This window comes from Nilaparvata lugens, chromosome 13, assembly GCF_014356525.2.
Source record: "Nilaparvata lugens isolate BPH chromosome 13, ASM1435652v1, whole genome shotgun sequence".
NCBI classification, from domain to species: Eukaryota; Metazoa; Arthropoda; class Insecta; order Hemiptera; family Delphacidae; genus Nilaparvata; species Nilaparvata lugens.
Window position 1 is genome coordinate 2747236 of NC_052516.1, and position 21216 is coordinate 2768451.

The 21216-nt window shown below is 34.0% G+C and overlaps 1 protein-coding gene and 1 long non-coding RNA gene across 2 annotated transcripts; both read left to right on the forward strand.

Moving 5' to 3' along the window:
* The first annotated feature begins 1233 nt into the window (after positions 1–1233).
* Positions 1234–10520, forward strand: LOC111056246. The gene is made up of 4 exons (XM_022343586.2): positions 1234–1466; positions 2658–2780; positions 5676–5828; positions 8058–10520. Exons 1-4 carry the CDS (start codon positions 1331–1333, stop codon positions 8342–8344), a joined length of 699 nt encoding a protein of 232 aa, XP_022199278.1. The 5' UTR covers positions 1234–1330; the 3' UTR covers positions 8345–10520.
* Positions 10521–11062: 542 nt separating this feature from the next.
* On the forward strand, positions 11063–14525 carry LOC111056248. The gene is made up of 3 exons (XR_005572702.1): positions 11063–11149; positions 11809–11936; positions 14508–14525. It is a non-coding gene; the product is annotated as an uncharacterized LOC111056248 (long non-coding RNA).
* The last annotated feature ends 6691 nt before the right edge of the window (positions 14526–21216 follow it).

Sequence of the window (21216 nt, forward strand, 5' to 3'; positions counted from 1 at the left end):
TTGATTGCAATCAATGACCTTGATCTTGAGTGTAGGGCACTGAAGTTTGCTGACGATACCACATTGATTTCTTCTGGCCCGGGTACAGCAGGAGGCTGTTTTGCTGTTGGAAGCAAATAAGTTGCTACTGAATGTGGAAAAGACACAAAGATTGGTCTGTACATTGAGTCGCAGTCAGGTTATCAGTGCTCACAATGTGTCTCTCCTTGGATTCACCATCGATCCACGGCTCACCTGGGAGTGCCATATTGAGGTCATCTGTAAGAGGTTGTCACGAATCACCTATTTGCTTAGGAAGTTGACGCAGTTGGTGAGCAGGCCCTACTTGCTGGTAGTGTACCATGCGTTTTTTCATAGCATCCTTAGCTATGGACTGCTGCTGTGGGGTCATGCTTCTGCATGTGAAGATGTCTTCAAGCTGCGCAAAAGAGGGCCATCCTCATTATTACCTTTAGTGGATCATTGTCGACCTCTCTTCCAATCCACAGGTGTAATGACCTTTTACAGTCATTACATTTACTTGTGTGCTGTTTATGTGCGAGCAAATCTTGAAAAGTTCAACACGAGGAGTGACATCTATGGTCACGACACTAGAAGTCGAGGTCTCATAGATGTGCCATACCGTCGCTTGTCAAAGACCCGTGATGCATTTCCTGCATTGGCCTTGCGGATTCTCAATAGGCTGCCGGGGGATTTGAAGATGTTAAACACACCAGCATTCAACTTGAGACTCAAGTGTTGGCTTAGGAGAAATCCGTTTTATTCCATTCAGGATTTTTTTCGTAACGACTTGGTAGGCCTTGTCTGACGTATATTGCCATCTCGGCATTTGCATATGTGATAAATGTGAAAAGTTATATATTTTAAACTCTTGACGCAACCCTTCCGGCATTGCTGGTATTGGTGAAGAGGAAGGTAATTCAAGGTATGTATAATTTTAATTGTCTATTATTATTATATTTTGAAAAAATTGACGGAATAAATGATAAGCCGGATTAGCGATGTCTTAGGAGTTGCAAGTTTTATTAGAGCTGGAGCTTTTATAAGGAGCCGGAGGTTTTATTAGGAGGGAGTTACAACGTTACAAGTACTTTTTGTATCATTTACACATTGCGTATCATGATAATGAATAGCGTTGCAAAAGTTGCGTATCGAATCTTCCACTACGTATCAAATGAACCGCAATGCCTTGTAGATCTTTGTCGAAATAGAAATCGAGAAACTTTGATTTTTCGATTGAGTCATCACATTAGCATCGCTTTGGACGCCTGAATGATCAACAGTAGAAACTTTGTAAACATTTTCTGTGTTTTATTTGAGTTTTCGAGTAATGGGTAAATCCAGGAATGGTAAAATTGCAACGGGATTGTCAATTGCTGCTTTCTTTTTCGTGACAATCTCATTTTTTACGCCGAACTGGCTTGTAACAGATGGACAACTAAAGAATCCAAAGTTCGAGAAAATCGGTATGTAGATGGGTGTGTCATGATATTTTAGCATTTATTTCAATTATATGTATTTGTAATGACTTATAAAACATTTCCAATACTATAATACCTTCAAATCAACTTGTTTCATAACAAAACAGTTCCAAATTCATTACGAAATACGTCAAAAAGTTTGCATTATAATGATTGTTGGTTATGTTGACTTTTAGAGCTTGTCATCAACTACAAACTTATTTTAGTTTTATCCTTATAATTTTATTTCTATTTACAAATTTGAAAGCTTGTATCATGCTCACTTTTATAAGAATTTGACATAATTTAACCTCCACACCATTTCTTTGCACTGAATTTACATGAAGGAAAATAGAAAATCAGTGTTGTGAAACCGTATCGTTTTGCATTCCAAATTACCCACCTTTTCATGCATGTTTTCAAGGTTTGCTATTATGCTATTGTCAAAGATGATTACATGTTCAATATTCATTGAAAACGGAAATGTGTGGACTATTTTTGTTTCAATTGTCTTATTGTATGTAAGTCGTGCGTATAATAATAAAACACACTAGATACTTTGCATGTTCAAATGCAATATACCAATGTTTGTTTAGTTTAATGGATGAAGTCTTAATGCTTTTCATCACAGATATTTAATTGAAAACATTTGAGTTAAACTAGACTAACTCATTATTTGAAAGTAATGAACTGACGAAAGTCAGTCTTTTAACTGTAATGTTTTACTATCTCAATTTCGGTTTAGTTAAAATTACTACAAATTTCCAGCACTCATAAAACACATTAATGCTTTCCATTCAACCAATGTTGACTATGTGAAGTCAACTATGGTTTTTGACAGTTTTTTCCTTATTCAATTCGTTGTAAACACGATACTATCATTTTCCTTAATATTATTTCAGGATTAATCATAAATTATTCTCAGATTTGTTTGAGACTTAGGCTCAACTCTAACGCGACTCAGGTCGAGAAGAGACTCAACTCTAGTCGAGAGCATGTGTTTTCAAATGGTGACAGTCACGGATACTAGAATCGACTGGTCTGAGAGTCCTCATTTGAAAACACATGCTCTCGACTAGAGTGAGTCTCTTCTCGACCTAAGTCGCGTAAGTGTAAGTTGAGCCTAACAGTCTATTTAATTCATTTCAACAATTGCTTGTATTTTGTTACAAAAGATTTTCTATTTCTGTATTTCAGGACTTTGGGTAGTATGTTTCAAAGGCTTCCAAGATGCAAGACATTGGTATGATACTGAGTTCTGTCACTGCTGGTGGGTTTTTGAAGAAGAATTCTACATTATCTTTGACATTCTTTTACCTGGTGAGTTTTGTATCATTTTCATCTATCGACGTATTCTATACTTTATCAAATACATTGATATCTCATCCAAAATCAGTGAATTATTTAAATCAACCAGTAGCTTTTAAAACTGTTATGATGGTATAGTGAGTTTCATCTCAGAAGATTCACTTCAAACTGTCAACAAACCTCATAAATAACATCAATGCTTCCCATTTGAACAATGCTGACAGTTTGAAGCAAATTTGAAATTTATTTGCCAAAATATTCATACATTACAAAATATCTCTTAAGTCATCACTGTTATTACTAAATTACTGTATAATCATGTACGGTACCTCTGAAAAAACTGTGAAAAAACTTTTTAGAAATAATTTAACGAATATTTATTATCAATTTTATTCTTCCACTAGCCGTCAGGCTCGCTTCGCTCGCCATATTCGTCTAACCAGGGGGCTCCGCCCCCTGGACCCCCGACTGTATCGTCCAAGAATGAGATCAGCAGGCTCGCTTCGCTCGCCTGCATTTTTCATTTGAGCATTTTTATCATATGTTAGGACAATCCAGTCGGGGGTCCAGACTAAACGTCTGGCTAAACGGATATGGCGTGCGAAGCGAGCCTGACGGCTAGTAATATAATATTCCCAGGATTGAAGTAGCAGTGCCCAATTAATTTTTCCGCGATAAATGCATTTAAATCTTCAACTTGGTGCCAACCTAACAAAGTCAACTCAACTTAATGCCAACCTGACAAAATTATTAATTTAGTTGCCAGTTAACAACTGTTTCGAAGAGGTACTCTATCTAGATTATAATTCTATAGTAACATATGATATGGAAATTTCAATTATAATTAAGAGATTGGGAGAAGAAGAATATACATGCTAAAAGACGAACTTTAAACCCTTAAAAACAACCCTTAGAGTTACAATATTGCCAAAGATTTCTAAGTGCGCCTCTAAAGGGCCAACTGAACATACCCACCAAATTTGAACGTTTTTGTTACAAAAGATTTTCTATTTCTGTATTTCAGGACTTTGGGTAGTATGTTTCAAAGGCTTCCAAGATGCAAGACATTGGTATGATACTGAGTTCTGTCACTGCTGGTGGGTTTTTGAAGAAGAATTCTACATTATCTTTGACATTCTTTTACCTGGTGAGTTTTGTATCATTTTCATCTATCGACGTATTCTATACTTTATCAAATACATTGATATCTCATCCAAAATCAGTGAATTATTTAAATCAACCAGTAGCTTTTAAAACTGTTATGATAGTATAGTGAGTTTCATCTCAGAAGATTCACTTCAAACTGTCATCAAACCTCATAAATAACATCAATGCTTCCCATTTGAACAATGCTGACAGTTTGAAGCAAATTTGAAATTTATTTGCCAAAATATTCATAAATTACAAAATATCTCTTAAGTCATCACTGTTATTACTAAATTACTGTATAATCATGTACGGTACCTCAGAAAAAACTTTTTTAGAAATAATTTATCTAACGAATATTTATTATCAATTTTATTCTTCCACTAGCCGTCAGGCTCGCTTCGCTCGCCATATTCGTCTAACCAGGGGGCTCCGCCCCCTGGACCCCCGACTGTATCGTCCAAGAATGAGATCAGCAGGCTCGCTTCGCTCGCCTGCATTTTTCATTTGAGCATTTTTATCATATGTTAGGACAATCCAGTCGGGGGTCCAGACTAAACGTCTGGCTAAACGGATATGGCGTGCGAAGCGAGCCTGACGGCTAGTAATATAATATTCCCAGGATTGAAGTAGCAGTGCCCAATTAATTTTTCCGCGATAAATGCATTTAAATCTTCAACTTGGTGCCAACCTAACAAAGTCAACTCAACTTAATGCCAACCTGACAAAATTATTAATTTAGTTGCCAGTTAACAACTGTTTCGAAGAGGTACTCTATCTAGATTATAATTCTATAGTAACATATGATATGGAAATTTCAATTATAATTAAGAGATTGGGAGAAGAAGAATATACATGCTAAAAGACGAACTTTAAACCCTTAAAAACAACCCTTAGAGTTAAAATTTTGCCAAAAGATTTCTTAGTGCGCCTCTAAAGGGCCAACTGAACATACCCACCAAATTTGAACGTTTTTGGTCCAGTAGATTTTTAGTTCTGCGAGTGAGTCAGTCAGTCAGTCAGTCAGTCAGTGAGTGAGTGCCATTTCGCTTTTATATATATAGATAAAGATTTTGTTATCACAAACGTTTATTTTGTTGTACATGTATCCATTATCGATTTATCCTATACTATTAAACGAGCAATTTCTGTTTATATGTTTATATATCTGTATGTGACGGGATCTCGAAGGCTCTAACGATTCTCACGAAATTTGGAACAAATGAAAATTCGATTGTACTGGGTCTCAACCCTGCGATAACTCGCTGAAGGACATTAAAAGGATAAATACGTCCTTGGAAAAACAGCTGATAATTTCGTCGTCTGTTGATGATGGAAGTGAGTGAGCGAGTGCATGTGTGTGGGACTGAGACAAAATTTGACTCAGCTGTTGAACTTTTGTAATCATTCAATCAGGTACTTAGTGCCGGTTGCACAAAAGTCTGTAAAAATTAATCCTTATTAATTCCAGTAGAACCAATCAGAGAAGTCATCTTTTTGAAATGGTCTTCTCTGATTTGGTTCACGTGATATTAATCAGGATTAAAATTTAACCGGCTTTTGTGCAACCGGGCCTTTGTGAGAGAAATTTTTGAATTCCCCCTGGGGATTGATCTCAATCCACTGTGATTGGATGGAACCTTTCTGTATGAACTATAAATATATTATAATTTCTTCTTTCGTATATTTTTTTATTCTTTTGTACTTCAGAGCGAAACTCGGTCGCCCGATATTTAATGTTAATAATCATTGTTGTTGCAGGTTTCTATGTGGCTACTCAGTTCTTCTTCTCACTGACATTCCTGGGTCTGTTCTTCACATGCATCTGCATACTGTTCTATCTCTGCAGTAGTAGGCACAATGACCACTTCATTACGCTGCTAATTGTTATGGGAGTGACGTCGGGTGCATCAGGTTAGTCATTTTTTAAATTATTTTAATTCAAAATTTCAAGTTTTTTGTTATTATTTATATATTTTATTTTATTATTATAATTTTCACAAGAAGCACTGAATGGGAGAGAAAAACTAAGGATACTCCTTGTACTATTTCTCTCCCAAATTTAGATAATAATTTAAAAGTCCGAAATGAGGTTATGATTCCACTTTTCTGAAATTTAGTTCTTTTTCACTCAAAAACAACTAAAACTAAGAATTTTGAAGGTTGAGAAACTGGATAGGAAACAAAAATATTACACTCAAATCACTGATAATTGAAACATTTTCACGTAATTTTACAAAATTTAGAGCCGGAAAAATAGAACTTATTATTCAGCACAGCTGTCATTGAAACTATTAGCTGACTATCTCCTATCCTTAGGCCTATAGTGAGGTCCATGTTATAATGACAGTGGAGAAAGATAGGAGAACAACGTTGCCGATCCTCTGTCTAGTCAATGCCTTCTATAGATAGTAGCTGATACTCACAGGTTTATTGATGTAATATTAAATGTTCATTTATGTTTAAAATAATCAATTATATATTTATTAACCAAGAAATTATATTTTTCAATAATTTCATAATTAAGATGAAATATTTTGATAATAAAAAGTAAATTCTTATGACTTTTGTTGGTGGGGAGTCCCTCGCGGGAAGGTCCCATCGCCTGAGGATATATAATTTAAGCCGTCAATGGTCCTTACGACTGTCATACTTCAGTCGAGACCGACAGTTTAACGTGTCCATCCGATAACACTGGAGTGATAGCTGGTTAAAAAACTTTTGGTAATGAGAGGGTTTGAACCCGGGATCTCTATGGTGCTATGCAAGCACTCTATCTACTAGACCACGGATTTTGTTAATTAATCATTAATTTTACATTGTTGAAAGCGATCTGGCAACAGAGCAAAGCGAGAAAGAGATAGCGCTATCCGCTTTGTTGAATGATAGACAAAGATGGCAATACCATTGCTACTCAAACACTGCTATTATAACGTGGACCTCACTATAGTCCACACGCTGGCCCAGTAAGCTTGGCTGCGTTGGTCTTGCCATGCACACTGCAATGTGACCAGTGCCCAATGGCGGCCAGCGGTAGTCAGCAAGACTTATCCATGATAGAAATTGAAAATTTCAACTAAAATTTATGTATTTATAATTTTTACAAAGTAGCACTGATTGGGAGAGAAAAAGTAAGGATACTCCTTCTACTAATAATTCTCTCCCAAATTTAAATAACATTTTAAAATGAACCCAATAAAAACTATAAAAAAGTAACGCAGTAATAATTCATAACAATTGGGCATATAGGAACTCAATTACGCTGAAAAAACAGTACTGAAACGAAAACAGTAAAGGAAACAGCATGCATTGGCTGTCAATGGGCGGTTTGCCAGTGCTGGCCTTCATTGGCCTTCGTTAGTCATCGCTCCGACTTTTTCCGAGCGGAGGTCAGCCCAGCGATAGCCAATATATATGTCGTATGGATAGACAGTGGCAGAAACATATCAAAAAAAAAGAGATAAAAACAAATTGAACAATTCATACAGATATAAGTTTTTGAGCCAGAGTATGGCCTCGTCATCAGCTACATGCAATTTCTGTAGCCCTCCCTGGAATCTTGACAATGAACACTCCGTAATGATGTGGTTATGAACACTCGCACCGATGATGAACGTTACGGGAGATGTTAGCTCTTCTCGCGTTCCACTCTTGCTCCCCGGTCGATCATCAATCGATCTGCTCGAGTGACGTTCGATTGCGGAGCAGAGCGAAAGTCTGTACGCACCTTTACCCATAGATGCATATTTTTTGGCATCTCCATTGTCTTGTTCAGTCTCACCCACACCTGTTGAGGCAGCTCAAAACCATCCACCCTCCTAGTTGAATCATCAACTATGTCTTTGTTTCTGACTGAAACAGATTGCCAAGTTTCGGTCCACAGGTCCACAGTTGATGTGTTTGAGGGTTTTCTGCCTGTGGGGGATCTGCCAAAAAGGTTTTCTGGATTTGAGCATCAGAGCCAATAAAGGCTAGCAACCACCCATCCATACCCGGGCGCTGGTTGTCATCTGTACACATTGGGCCAACGTATGGATGTGACATTAGCCTATTACTACCCTTTTTCCAATTTTATTTACCTTCTCTATTCCATTAATTAGGATTTCAGTTCAATAATAATTATTCTCTCTTTCAATTTTCCAGCTCTAACGGGCTCCTTAGCCCTCTTAATCTTCGGCTACAACGGAGACGCCCGCGTGTGGATGCCCAACTGGGAGCACAACGACATCGGCTACAGCTATGCGCTGGGAGTGCTCGGAGTCATCTGCGCCTATCTGGCTGGAGGGCTGTTTCTGGTGGAGGCCAGGGCACACAAGTTCAAGCGGCAGCGGGCCATGGGCGGCGGGAGGGCAGGGGGACATCAGTATGAGGACGAGTATGGCATGGAGCAGAGAGGGGTGCATGGCAAGAGTGAGCATACTGAGATATAAAGGGTTTGAAGTAGGTTTGAAAAATATCTATAGGTTTAAATGCAGGGTATCCCAAGAAAATAGTAACAGCCGAGGGCAATTGATTCTACATGAAATTTGCAACAAACTATGTCCAGTAAAATTTTATTTTATCGACCTTAGTTTTCCAGTTTCAGTTGTGCGTTTAGAATATTAAGTTTGTTTTTTGGTCCTGCAAAATTATTTCTTTAATATGTGAATATTTTCTATTTTAGTGATAGTAATGTGAGATATTTCTTCTATGTTTGGTTTTGAAGCATCTAAATTTGAAAATTTATATTGTGAGAATAATTAACGACTGAAAATTTTGTGAAGAGGATTGAAACCCAAGTTTATAGTTATAAAACTAAAATTGTGAGGTTTAGGGAGGTCTTAATCTGATTTATACTAAGATCTTGATACTTGAAATGTATTATAGAGATGTTCACTTGATGTTTAGAGTTTTGACATATCAAAGAAAGAGGTTTGAATCTATTCTTTATAGAGGCTCATCCAACTTTTTAATATTTGAAATAAAACTATTGCCTTGAATAAGTGACTATGCCGCCTTATATTAGTCCTCTAGTTTCTGCCTTATATTCAATGTATATCCTCTATTATTATATTTAAAGAACTGTTATCTTTTATCACTAAAACTGTTGCCTTATGTCACTGAAACTCTTTCCTTGAAAGTGAAAATACCGTCCAATATTAGTCCTCTAGTTTCTGCCTTATATGATTGCTAGATTTATTAATCAATGTACAAATATTTACAATAAGAGTTACAAAATAATTTATCTTGAGATCTGTGCTTTTCAATGCGGCCTTATATTACTATTTTTATAATTAGAGTTAGATATAGTAAATACCCAATGTCCAATGAATTACTGTTCTGCTAAGAAGTAAGAGATTTCTATTCGTTCTTATGGAAGTGTTCACACATTTGTTGGCTGCTTGTATGTGAATACTCCCATACAAACAATCATATTCTCTTTTTGCCTAGCAGAGTAGAAATTCATTAGAAGTAGGCTCTAGCATTCCAATATCATAAAGACATAACTACACTGTAAGCAAAGGATTGATATATTATCTGAAGATGTTATATTATCTATCCTAGTTGTTGCTATGAAATATAACAAAAAATACATTTCCATAGAATGTAATCATCCAATGTAAGACGCGCACAAAGCTATGTGTGAAGGAGTAACTTTATATCACTAAACTATTAGGTACTATCAACTATTTATTGACTTATATATTACTGAAACTATTGCCTTGAATACATGAACATAAATAAGTGGCTAATCACGCCATAAAATGTATCTTCAATTGAACATTGACTTTTTCTATTTTATCAATAATATTTCATTGTAGTAGGTTTTATTGGAATTTGAGTCACTTTTGAGTCATGAGAAATTTTCAACATTATTTCATAAATATTATTTTCATTATAGTTGAGTTATCATCATTTTTATAGTTACAGCAACTCATTTATTCTCATATAGCATAGGTTATCAAATATATATTATTTATAGTTGAACTAGTTTTGTGTAAGCACAAAATTAATTTTTGTTCTAGTTATTTCACTGTGTGTTCTCATGCTTCATTTAGTTGAAGTTTAATATTATTTTAGCTTTTTTGTTGAGTAATAATATTATCGTTTTTTCTAATATGTATTTGTGGAATAATGTAATGTGTTTCATTTATGTAGTGATATATTGTTTTATTGTTGATGTAATGATTCTACAAAATTTAAGTTTAAATACTGTAATGATTTTCAAAACTTTTTATCATTGGATTATTGGTGTAAAACAGTATTTAGTGTTTTCATTTATTTAAAAGCAGTATTTTCCACAGGTATTGAAATTTATCTTTGTAGCCTACTTTTAATATACTTATTTTACAGTTTTTAAAATTAGAATTTTCTCAATTTTATTCCGTCCAATCTGTAATGAATTCATCTCCAGTATTGAGTTATTACTATTTTTATAGATCACCGTATGTTTAAATATATTTATAAAGTTATATACGTCAATTATTAATTATAATAGAAATGTTACAAGTTGATTCATTCTTAAAAGAGAACATTATTGTATAGTTGTGGCACTCTTAGAATATTAATTATGTTGAGATATTTTTGTAAAAATAAAATTTAATGAAATAAACCAAGCTTTTAATATATAGTGTTTTTTTTAGAATTAGAAACCTTATACGGCATAGTATTGAAGACAATACTATAAGATGTAACTCGAAAGGGGCACCTGGGGAACGCCCCTGTGTAATGGTGGTATTATTTCAAATGTTTTGATACTTCCAGATACAAAAACGTCAATTAAACAGCTAATTAGAGATGAAATGAATGTCATCCTATTAAAATTTGTTTTATATATATTTTATTTTATGTCGTTCTGTAGAGAAACTATCTGTTTCGAGTAACTGACAAAGCTGTCAAACGTTTCTACGGAGAAATGTTTCGACAGTATTTTGTGTCACTTTTCAGTCGTGGCAGTATTCCGGCAACTGAAGAACGGTACTCAGTGGTTTTTTATAATTCAATTTTCATAAAAATTCGAGAACACATTTTTCATGAATATTATAATAGATACCGCCTGTATTTTTTCTATTCCATTAATTTATTAATCGATTTTTAATATTATTTGACCGCTAAGATTATTGAGGCATTGCTACCTTTTATCAAACTTTCATTCATTTTTCAAGTTTCAACAAGCTGTGGCTGTGCTACCTCGTCTGTGACCTCGTTAACTGTCCCTGTGGTGTTAATTGGATTTGATTTTATATTTTTCTAAGGTAATTGAACAGTTTAATTACATTAATAATTAAATTAGTTCTAATCATTTTGAAATTTATTCATTGATAATATCTTTATCTAAATGGTTCCGTCTTATTTTATCAGTCCTGACAGATGGTTACATAGCCTACTGTAACTAAGTAACATCAAGCTAAAACACAACTTTCATGATAATAAAAAGTAGTCTAATCAATCATTTCTCAATTTAAAAAAAATTTAGCCAGGTATTTAACATTTACCAAAAATTTTACATAACCTACTGAATAGCCTAGATTATTTTGAATTTTGTGTTGTTTGTAGGTTAGTAGATAGGTAGGTATTAGACTTGTTGAAGTGAAATCTTTGTTTTTACAACTTGAAAAATCAAATTTCTTTTTAGTTCAATATCAATGTTGAATTAATTGGAAGCATTCCAACACTAACATAGTGATTAGAAAAGTTTAATCATTTTTCGAGAAATTTCCAGAAGTTTCAAATTTGATTGATGACTCATAAACTGTAGCTGTTAGGCTACTTGTAGCCTTACCCAACCTAACTTGTAGTTTACACTTTCAGACGTTGGCTAACTGTTGAAACTATTTTCTATATAATTTATTCTTCAACTTTTCTAATATTTTTATTAGCAGTGTATTTTAAATGAATTTTATTATTTTTATAGGCCTACTTACTGCATACTAAGCAAGCTGTAGCCTATGCTGTCTAATTCTAATAACACTGAACGTAACCAGCAAGTGCACACGTTCAGTGTAAGTGATTGGTCTCGATTTGATTTTATATTTTTCAAAGGTAATTGAACAGTTTAATTACATTAATAATTGCATTAGTTCTAATCATTTTGAAATTTATTCATTGATAATATCTTCATCTAAATGGTTCCGTCTTATTTTATCAGTCCAGAAATATATGGTTGCATAGCCTACTGTAACTATGTAACCTCAAGCTAAAACACAACTTTCATGATAATAAAAAGTAGTCTAATTAATCATTTCTCAACTTAAAAAATTTTTAGCTACGTATTTAACATTTACCAAATATTTTACATAACCTATTGAATAGCCCAGATTATTTTGAATTTTGTGTTGTTTGTAGGTTAGTAGATAGGTAGGTATTAGACTTGTTGAAGTGAAATCTTTGTTTTTATGCCATTTTAAGTGATATCACTTGAAAATGGCATAAATGTCCGAAACATGTTGTGATAACATTTTTCAAAAAAAGGGTACTGGGATTTTTATTTTCTTAATATTTATAAGCAAGCTGTAGCCTATGCTAATTCTAATAACACTGAACGTAATCAGCAAGTGCACGCGTTCAGTGTTCGTAAGTGTTCCTATTGCTTTTTCCAGATTTTGTGGTTCACCTGCGTGCTTTATCATGCATAACCAAGCGTGCACTTGTACAATCATAATTTACGCATCCAATGTAATTACATTGTAATATTTTTCGGTGTAAGTGTACGTCCAGTGCCAAAATACCTGTCATCAAATTTTTGGCTAGGATCGATTTAGTATGTTATTTTGAGCACAAAATCACAAAAATTAAACGGCGCTTACTATTTTATTTAAAATAAACTAAGTACAAAGTAGCACAATCTTATATGCATTTAACATATAAGTAGCAGCCATTTTGATTATCGAAATCATCAAATTATGATATTCCTAATCTAAGTTTTCCTACCTTAGCCTTCCTAACTTATCCCTGCAATGCATGATTTTTCAAATAATAACTGATAATTATTTGATAATAATAATAATTGATAATTATTTGATTTTTCAAATAATAATATTTTTTTTGGGAAAAAATATCATTTAACTCAGAATTCATTGCTGAAAACAATAAAAATAATAAAAAAATCCTAACATTTTTCATAATTACTTTTTAGGCATTTTAAGTTATGACTCCAAATGTAGTCATCATGCATTGAGTAGCAAGTTTCATCATGGAAAGCATTCATACTTCAAACACATATTTGATGCTCATAATAAGGTTTTTTGGCTTATAAAGGGTGACTTATTTTGATTTTTGAAATAAAAATAATTATTATATCACAATAAATATATAATTAGGTAGTCAAATTATGCTGATGTTTTTTATTAGTCTGTCATAAGAAATGGCAATAAATCGCCATTACTATTGCAGGTAAAATCTTTGAAAAGAATAGGAATAGTCTTTTCTATATAGCCTAATAGAATGCATTATGAAATTTCACATTCAGAATAAAATTATGAAGAAATGATCATGCAATTCGAATAATGATAGAAATGTAACATACCGGTATTTTGTATGTTGAGAAATATTTTCAACTTTACTTACGTTCTAACAAGTTCTCAGTACTGGTGTGGAATCAATCATTTCTGGTTAAGTCAGGTGTAGAATAGTCATTATATACAAGCATTCAGTTTCTGTCAATAAGCCAAATATAAAATCTTGTCAGTTGTGGAATAAAAATAAAAAAAGTTTTTTATATACAAGCACTCACTATGTACGTAGTCTATTGTAGAATCTTGAAATGTTGTAAATTGTGGAATAGAAATGAAAACAGTTTTTATATACAATCTCTAAGTCCTTATCAGTAGCCAGATATTAGACCACTGAACACCTGGTAGAGATAGCTTATTCTCATCCAAATCTTCATCCTCACTGTCTGATAGAATAGGAAGAGCAAATAATATTTCTTCGGTAATTTCTTGTAAACTACTATCATTGTTCACTACATAGGCTACACGATTTCTTCATCCATCCTTCAAGAGATGCATAAGATAAATATAAATTAATTTTTTAATTTAATCTTCCTAAACAACAATACAATAACGATCACACGCCCAAAAACCGCATAAACATAAGCCAAAACTAGCGATATAGGTTATGTTAGAGGTTAGGTCTATAGGTCCCATCCACGCAATGACTCCAGAAAGAATCATAAACATTTTATTGTGTGGACATAGAACAGAATTTTTCTCCATTTTATACTTATTTTATTTAAAAACCTGGAATAATAATTGATCTATTTATATTTTTTCAATAAAAATGAGCTAATAGTTAATTTTTTACAAATTTTTCAAAAGTGTGATCGTCCCATACTCAGAAGGCCATGACACTTCAGATGGAATCCGTTTGAAAGTGTGGTATATGCTGCTATCTGTGTGTTCCAAAGGAACTACTTGTAAGGAGACATATAAAGTTAGTCTTGTGATGCCTAATGATTCCATTTGGATTTATATTGAATGAAATGCACTGAAAACTGAGATGATTCCATTTGGAGTCACTATGCATTGTAGGGCTAATGTATTAGAGGTGTTTAAAATGTTGTAAACAAAGTGAGGTTAGTAAAACTGAATTATTTTTCTGTGTTTGTTACAGTTTGAAAGCAAAATGTTGCAAAACAAAAGGGCGGATCCCACCAGGGACCTGGTGACATGCCCTTTCAACAGTGCGCATGTGATTGTGGCCTCTCGTCTCGGCAATCACCTTATTAAATGCCAGAAAAACTATCTTGAAACGAATACAGCGACAATTTTACCAGATATTCCCTTAGATACTTTGCAAACATTGTTGGATCTTCTAATATTTGGAGACTGCTTGGCAACTTTACAAAACACTTCTTACCTCTGTATATGGTTTTTTTCGTAAAAAGATCTAATCTGTGCCTCTCTGTTATACGACCAAACCTTGTATTATAACCGTGAGTGTTATTTCTCAAGTTTGTGTCACCAAATTTTTTGAAAAAGACTATAACATCATATATGTATTGTCCATATATTGTTAAAATTTCCAGGTCTGAGAAAGCTAATTTTACAGAATCAGTTCTATTGAGGTTCAGCATAATTCTTATTGCTCGTTTTTGCTGTTTTAGAATTTTATCAAGGTTACTTTTACTTGTACTACCATATATGCAGAGACCATATGATAGATGTGCATGTACTACTGAGTGGTATATAGATTTTAATATTTGTATACTACATAAACTGGACATTTGACGCAATGCATATAGACCTGGGGATATTTTTTCACAACATTGGCAACATGATTTTCCCACGAAAGGTTACTATCTATTAACAGACCAAGAAATTTAGTTTGATCTTACAATCCAAAAGGGTGTTATTCATAGCTACGCTTGGACACAATTCACTCCTGTTCTGCCTTGTTGAAAAGGGGACTACAATAGACTTACTTGAGTTCAGCAAGAGATTTCGGCTATTCAGGTATTCATTAATAGAGGACAGGCCTACAGCAGATGAGAGTTCTACATCCTCAATCGATTTTCCTGAAAATATGATGTTAGCATCATCTGCATAGAGACACACAGAGCATGTGCTCGAACCACATCAGGCAGACCCTTGATGTAACATAGGAATAGTAAGGGACCCAAAATGGACCCTTGAGGGACACCATACTTTAAACTTCTTAGGTTAGAGCGATAACTGTATTTGTAACTATGATTGTTTTTCTCCTCAGTATGCTCTACTTCAACAAATTGCTGTCTGCCAATCAAATAAGATGAGAACACTTCCTCTCCTTATCATGTACTCCCAATTCCTCTAATGCGCGCAAAAGAACATTATGAGACACACTATCAAATGCACGTGTCATATCTAAAAATATGCCAATAATTCTCTCACCTTTATCTATTGTATTTATTATGGTATCTATGAAATCCACCATTGCTGTAATTGTTGACTTTTTGAGCGGAAACCATGCTGTTCTTTATCCAATAAATGGTTTGCTTCTAGGTATTTCATTAATTGAATATATACCACACGTTCAATGATTTTGAGAAAACTGATAACAACGCTATTGGTCTGTAGCAACCTGGATCTTTGATGTCACCTTTTTTAAATATTGGAAGAACTCTAGCTATCTTCAGTTTATCAGGAAATTGACCTGCTATAAGGGATGAATTTATAATGTGTGTTAATGGCTTGATTATAGCTCGTAAAACTCGTTTCACTACCGTTATTGGGATATCATCTGGCCCAGAAGAGTGTTTGTTCTCAAATGACATCACTATTTTATGTAATTGACACTCAGTAATAGGTTCAAATCTAAACCTCAATGAAGATTGACAACAACGTGGATTTTGTACAGTTACAGGTCTAGAACCATTGGGAATATCTGGTTTAACAAACCTATCAACAGCCGAAACAAAAAAATCGTTAAATATATTGCTCACAGTACTAGGATTCGTTGAGTGTATACCATCGCTTATTACACTTAGATTTGAGTTGTTCTTCCCATTCTTACCCACCTCAGCATTTATAATTTTCCAAGTTACTTTATTCTTATTTTTAGAATTAGAAATTTTCCCATCAAAGTATTTTTGTTTATTCTTTACAATCATAAGTTTAAGAGCTTTTCTATTATTTTTTATTTGAATCTTTAATTCTTCTCTTTTTGTTTGTCTATGTAAATTCTCTAACTCTAATAATTCTCTTTTTTTATCAGTGACCTCTGGACTTATCCCGTTCCTACTATCAGTTTCTTTCATAGTTCTCAGGATTTTTGGAAAATTAATATTAAAATAATGTGAAAAAGTCGAGATAAAGACATTGTACTTTTCATCCACTGGTGATTGATAAACCTCCATCCAATTTAAATGAGCTAACTCTCTATAGAACACTTCTAAGTGGCAGTCATCAAATCTACGACAAAATTCCTGATTGGCTTATCGCGGAACACACTCATACCTCGGATCTCGAGCAGCTGCGCATCATGGTCGGAGATATGAGTGATTATACCCGATATCTTTAAACTATCATCAGCTATGTTGGTAATAATAAAGTTATCTATCGCTGTTTCAGATGTGGTAGTAATTCTTGTAGGGAAATTGACTTTATAAATCATATTATGCATTTTCAGTACATTCACGAACTTATTATATGTGTTATTTTTCTCCAGAACATTGATATTTATGTCACCTGCAACGATAACTTTTTTATATTTTTACATAGAATTTCAAGAAGTATTTCTAACTTTTCTAAGAATGGATCTAAATAACAATGCTGAGGTGTTCTATATAAGCAAGCCAGGACAAAATTAAAATTATCAAGTGAAAACTCAGTTAAACAACATTCAAACTCTTTTTCAGTCGTTATTGACTGAATAGCAGGTAGATTTACACGTTTACATATTGAGAAAAAATTATTGTGCACTAGAATCATGACCCCACCCCCAGTACTGTTAAGTCTAGAAAATTGTGAACTTATCAGATAGTTTGGTAGATTTAGTATTTCTGTTTCAGCACTTGACATTTTATGCTCTGAAATAGCTAGTATCTCTGGCTCCAACTCCTGTAAATTTATTTTCAACATTTCCAATCGTGATGGTAGGTGTTGAACATTTTGATGTAATATAGAAATCTTGTCAAAAACTGATCTATTTTTATGAATAGAAGTCTGATTAGGAGAAGTAACTCTCTCTTGAGCCTTGTCATTTACTGTCCGTTTAAAGTGCGTCTATGTGAGTGTAGTGTACCATCAGCAACGTTATCAGCCAGTTTATCAGTGGAAATAGTATAATAATCTACAGTGCTAGAAGAGTCAAGATCCAGTGACAAATTATGATACGCTTTTGCTATAGAATCCGATATGTAGCGCTTTCCCATGAAACTGAAATGCAATCCATGGCGGGTATGGAAACGACGGCCAATGTCTTCAACATTCAAGACCTTAACATTTGAAAAACCACCGCAAAGCTTACGAATGGATTGATTGGTATTCTTAATAGTACAATTAATAGAAGAATTTTTAGGAAGATCATAACGATATGGAATGTTCATTAACAATACATTAGTGTGCATTAAACCCTGCAGCTGATTCCTCAATGAAGTTAGAAAGTCGCCAGATCGATCCTTATGCATGTCGTTGGTTCCACCGATGATAACAATGAGGTCCTTGTTGGATAGGGATGAACCCTCCTGGGTACAGCTGGATGCTACTTGATCGAATGTGGCCCCCGGTTTGATGACACCTTCTACGGCACCGTCGGACGCATCAGCCACCAGCTTCACCAAACGTCTGCCATGACTGTCAGCAACAATTTTTATTTTTCCAGTCTCCTTATTTTTCTTGACAATTCCCTTTGAATTCAATCTAGTTTGTTCAATATTTGATGGATTTGGAGCTTTACTAATTGATAAAACAGTTGTTGAGTTTTCGACAATGTTGTCTGATCGCTTCTCGTATGGAGATTTATTAAGCCTATTATTTATTGAAGACATCTTCGCTCCCTCCTCCAGCTCAATCCGATCCTCCCACCGACGTTGTCTCACCTCCATAAGTTCCATCTGCTTAATTCTTAATTTTCATGGAGTCTAGAGCAGTCTGAACATGTCATTTTTGATTTAGTCTGTGTTGACATATGGGCAAAAGACCTAACTTCCACTCCAGCACTGAATTCAAGTTTTTCTCTATTTTCCAATAAATCATTGACTTGTTTTTTTAATCGTTGTATCTCCTGATCAGTTTGTTCTTCCATGTTTAATGACTCTTCAAAACAATCGATTCTTCTTTGCTTTTCAATATCTAAATTCTTTTTAATTGAGAATTCTCGGTTGAAATATCACTTAAGATTCCTTGAAGGTCGTCATTTACTTTTAGGCAGGCATCTAGTCGATTCAGAGTACTGATAAGATGAGGGACAATTTCCACAATTGCATCATTAGAATAATTGGAAGATATGACACCCAGTGCTCCATGTATTTGAACAGCCAACTGCACAACTTCCTCATTCATCAGTCCATCACTCAGATGCATGCAGTCCACATCTGACAATTTCAACAGTTCATTTCGATTTCTTCTGGTTAACATTTCGTAAGATTGAATATTCAACAGTCGTAGTAGAGAATATATCAATGAATAATGAAGAACGAGATTGCGTCGTTTATTCGATGTTTGGAAAGGTCAGATAGGAGTATTATAGGAATCGCCAAGAGAGCAAACAAGGCTGGAAAACATTATAGGAAGCTCCTGAGTACATAGGTTTTTCTATCGTACAAAAAGAGAGGAAGGATAATGAATGAAACGAAATCTCAAAACGATGGCGGCAAAACATAAGCAACTGATCAGCTGTGTTTGGTCCTGATAACAGCACTCTGATAAGAAATACCTGTCGGCTGCTCGAACTACTATCAGTGATAGGCCTACTACGTAGCCTCAATGTCGATAGCCAGCAGTCACAAACACAAAGTCAGGGTGAATTATTGTCAACAAGAAAGCATAATTACAGGAAAGTGCCGGTAGACAAAATGGAGACTATTGTGCGAAAGGAAGCGTGTGTATGTTGAACAGTGTACATTAATACAACTCACTATTCTGTAAATTGGATATACATACCAGGTAACTGTGCACTTGAAAATATCACTTGAATACTCACTATGTAAATACTCGACACAACAAATGTTTAAATTCGAAAAATTTGGGAGCCTAAAATTTCATTGACTTAAGTGTGTAGCCCAGTGCTACCAACCCATGGGAGTTTAATGTCATGGGAGTAATGAGCTTACCTTGTATTTTTATGTTTAATTTTCTGATTTTTGTAAAGTCAAATCTTCATTTATTCTCAACTCATGACAACATTCATTCTTATAACACAAGGAATAAATCGAATCTGAGGAATGATTACTGCTCTTACAGATCTAGTCATATGAGTTTTAAGGCCTTTTCAATAAAGTTTTATAACCATTTACCACCAAATGTTCGAGGTCTGACACTCAGGGAAGTTAAACTAAGAATCAGAATTTTTTATAAAACATTATTTTTATAGTGTAGATGAATATTTCAACATTTTTAACATGGAGTCTATCTAGGTTTTTAGGTAATTGCTATTGTTTTATGATCTCTAATATATTTTGTAATATTGAAGTGACCGATACAAATTGTAAAGTGTTTGTCTGTGGCAATAAATTGATTTGATTTGATTCCCTGACTTACCAACTTGTGGACAAGCCTTATGTGTGGTTTCATAGAGAAAAAATATAGCATTGGAAGATAATATCCCATGGTATTATAGAGTGTTTATGTTTCAAATTCATTTAACTTGTGGCCAAGCCTTATGTGTAGTATCTTAGAGAAGAGATAGCATTAGAAGATATATCATAGTATTTTAGAGTGTTATGTTTCAAATTCATTTATTTACAATTAAAGGCAACTTTCTACAAGTATTTTAAGCCTTGGTGATGATAAGGGTATGAATCATAATAGGCCTACAATACAAACGTTTATTAAAAATGGAGAGATGATTAGGTCTAATAGCCAAAATGAAACTAGAAAATTCAATTTAATTTTCTTTCCATCCATGACCAGTCTTTACACTGGATAGATTTCGTCAAAAGAAATTAAAAAACACAAACGTTCATAAAATTTACACAAACTATCGAGATGGCATGTCAAAGAGACAAATAAAACGACTGATCTCTTCACTCAAGGAATAGAGTGGAACTTTTTGTGTAGTTGAGAAGTTGATATTGTGGTAATTATTCATATTGAATGAAAAAGACTAAGAAATTGTCAAAAAACCACTGATTTATTGATAATTAGAAAGACCGGTTTCGGTTATTACACCATTGTCAATCTCTGATAAACTAAGGTTTTAGAAATCTAGACTACTAGAATGCTAGAGAAAAAAGAAGATTCATAAAGAAAGTAAGGAAAAAGAAGATTAATAAAGAAAGTAAGAATAGTTATAAGTAGAATAGTAGGGGAAGCAAGAAAAGAATACAAGGTTAACATAAAATACCCTAATTTACAGTCTTACATGATAAAGGGTGATTCAGTACACTATATCCATTTACACTTTCATCACTAATATTTATGAATAATTTTAAATTGAAATATTGGAGGATTCAAAGCAGACATGTTGGGTTGCAACCAGCTCCATCACAACCCAACAATGTTGTTCAAGAATTTGAATCAATTATCACACTGAACTTATGATATAAACAACCCTATTTGATTGATACTGTGCCTTGTGCTTCAAACAAGGTAGTATGCATCTGTCAAGTAATGCTTGCCAAACTACTGCTCGTCAAGTAAAACATGGGCCATTACTTGTGACAGAATAACCATTATCAGAA

Bases quoted from the DNA above. Each gene is read 5' to 3' on its own strand.
- LOC111056246 (XM_022343586.2), top strand. From the start codon at position 1,331: ATGGGTAAATCCAGGAATGGTAAAATTGCAACGGGATTGTCAATTGCT. The intron at 2,781-5,675 runs GTGAGTTTTGTA...TTGTTGTTGCAG, and splicing joins CTTTGACATTCTTTTACCTG to GTTTCTATGTGGCTACTCAG. The intron at 5,829-8,057 runs GTTAGTCATTTT...TCAATTTTCCAG, and splicing joins AGTGACGTCGGGTGCATCAG to CTCTAACGGGCTCCTTAGCC.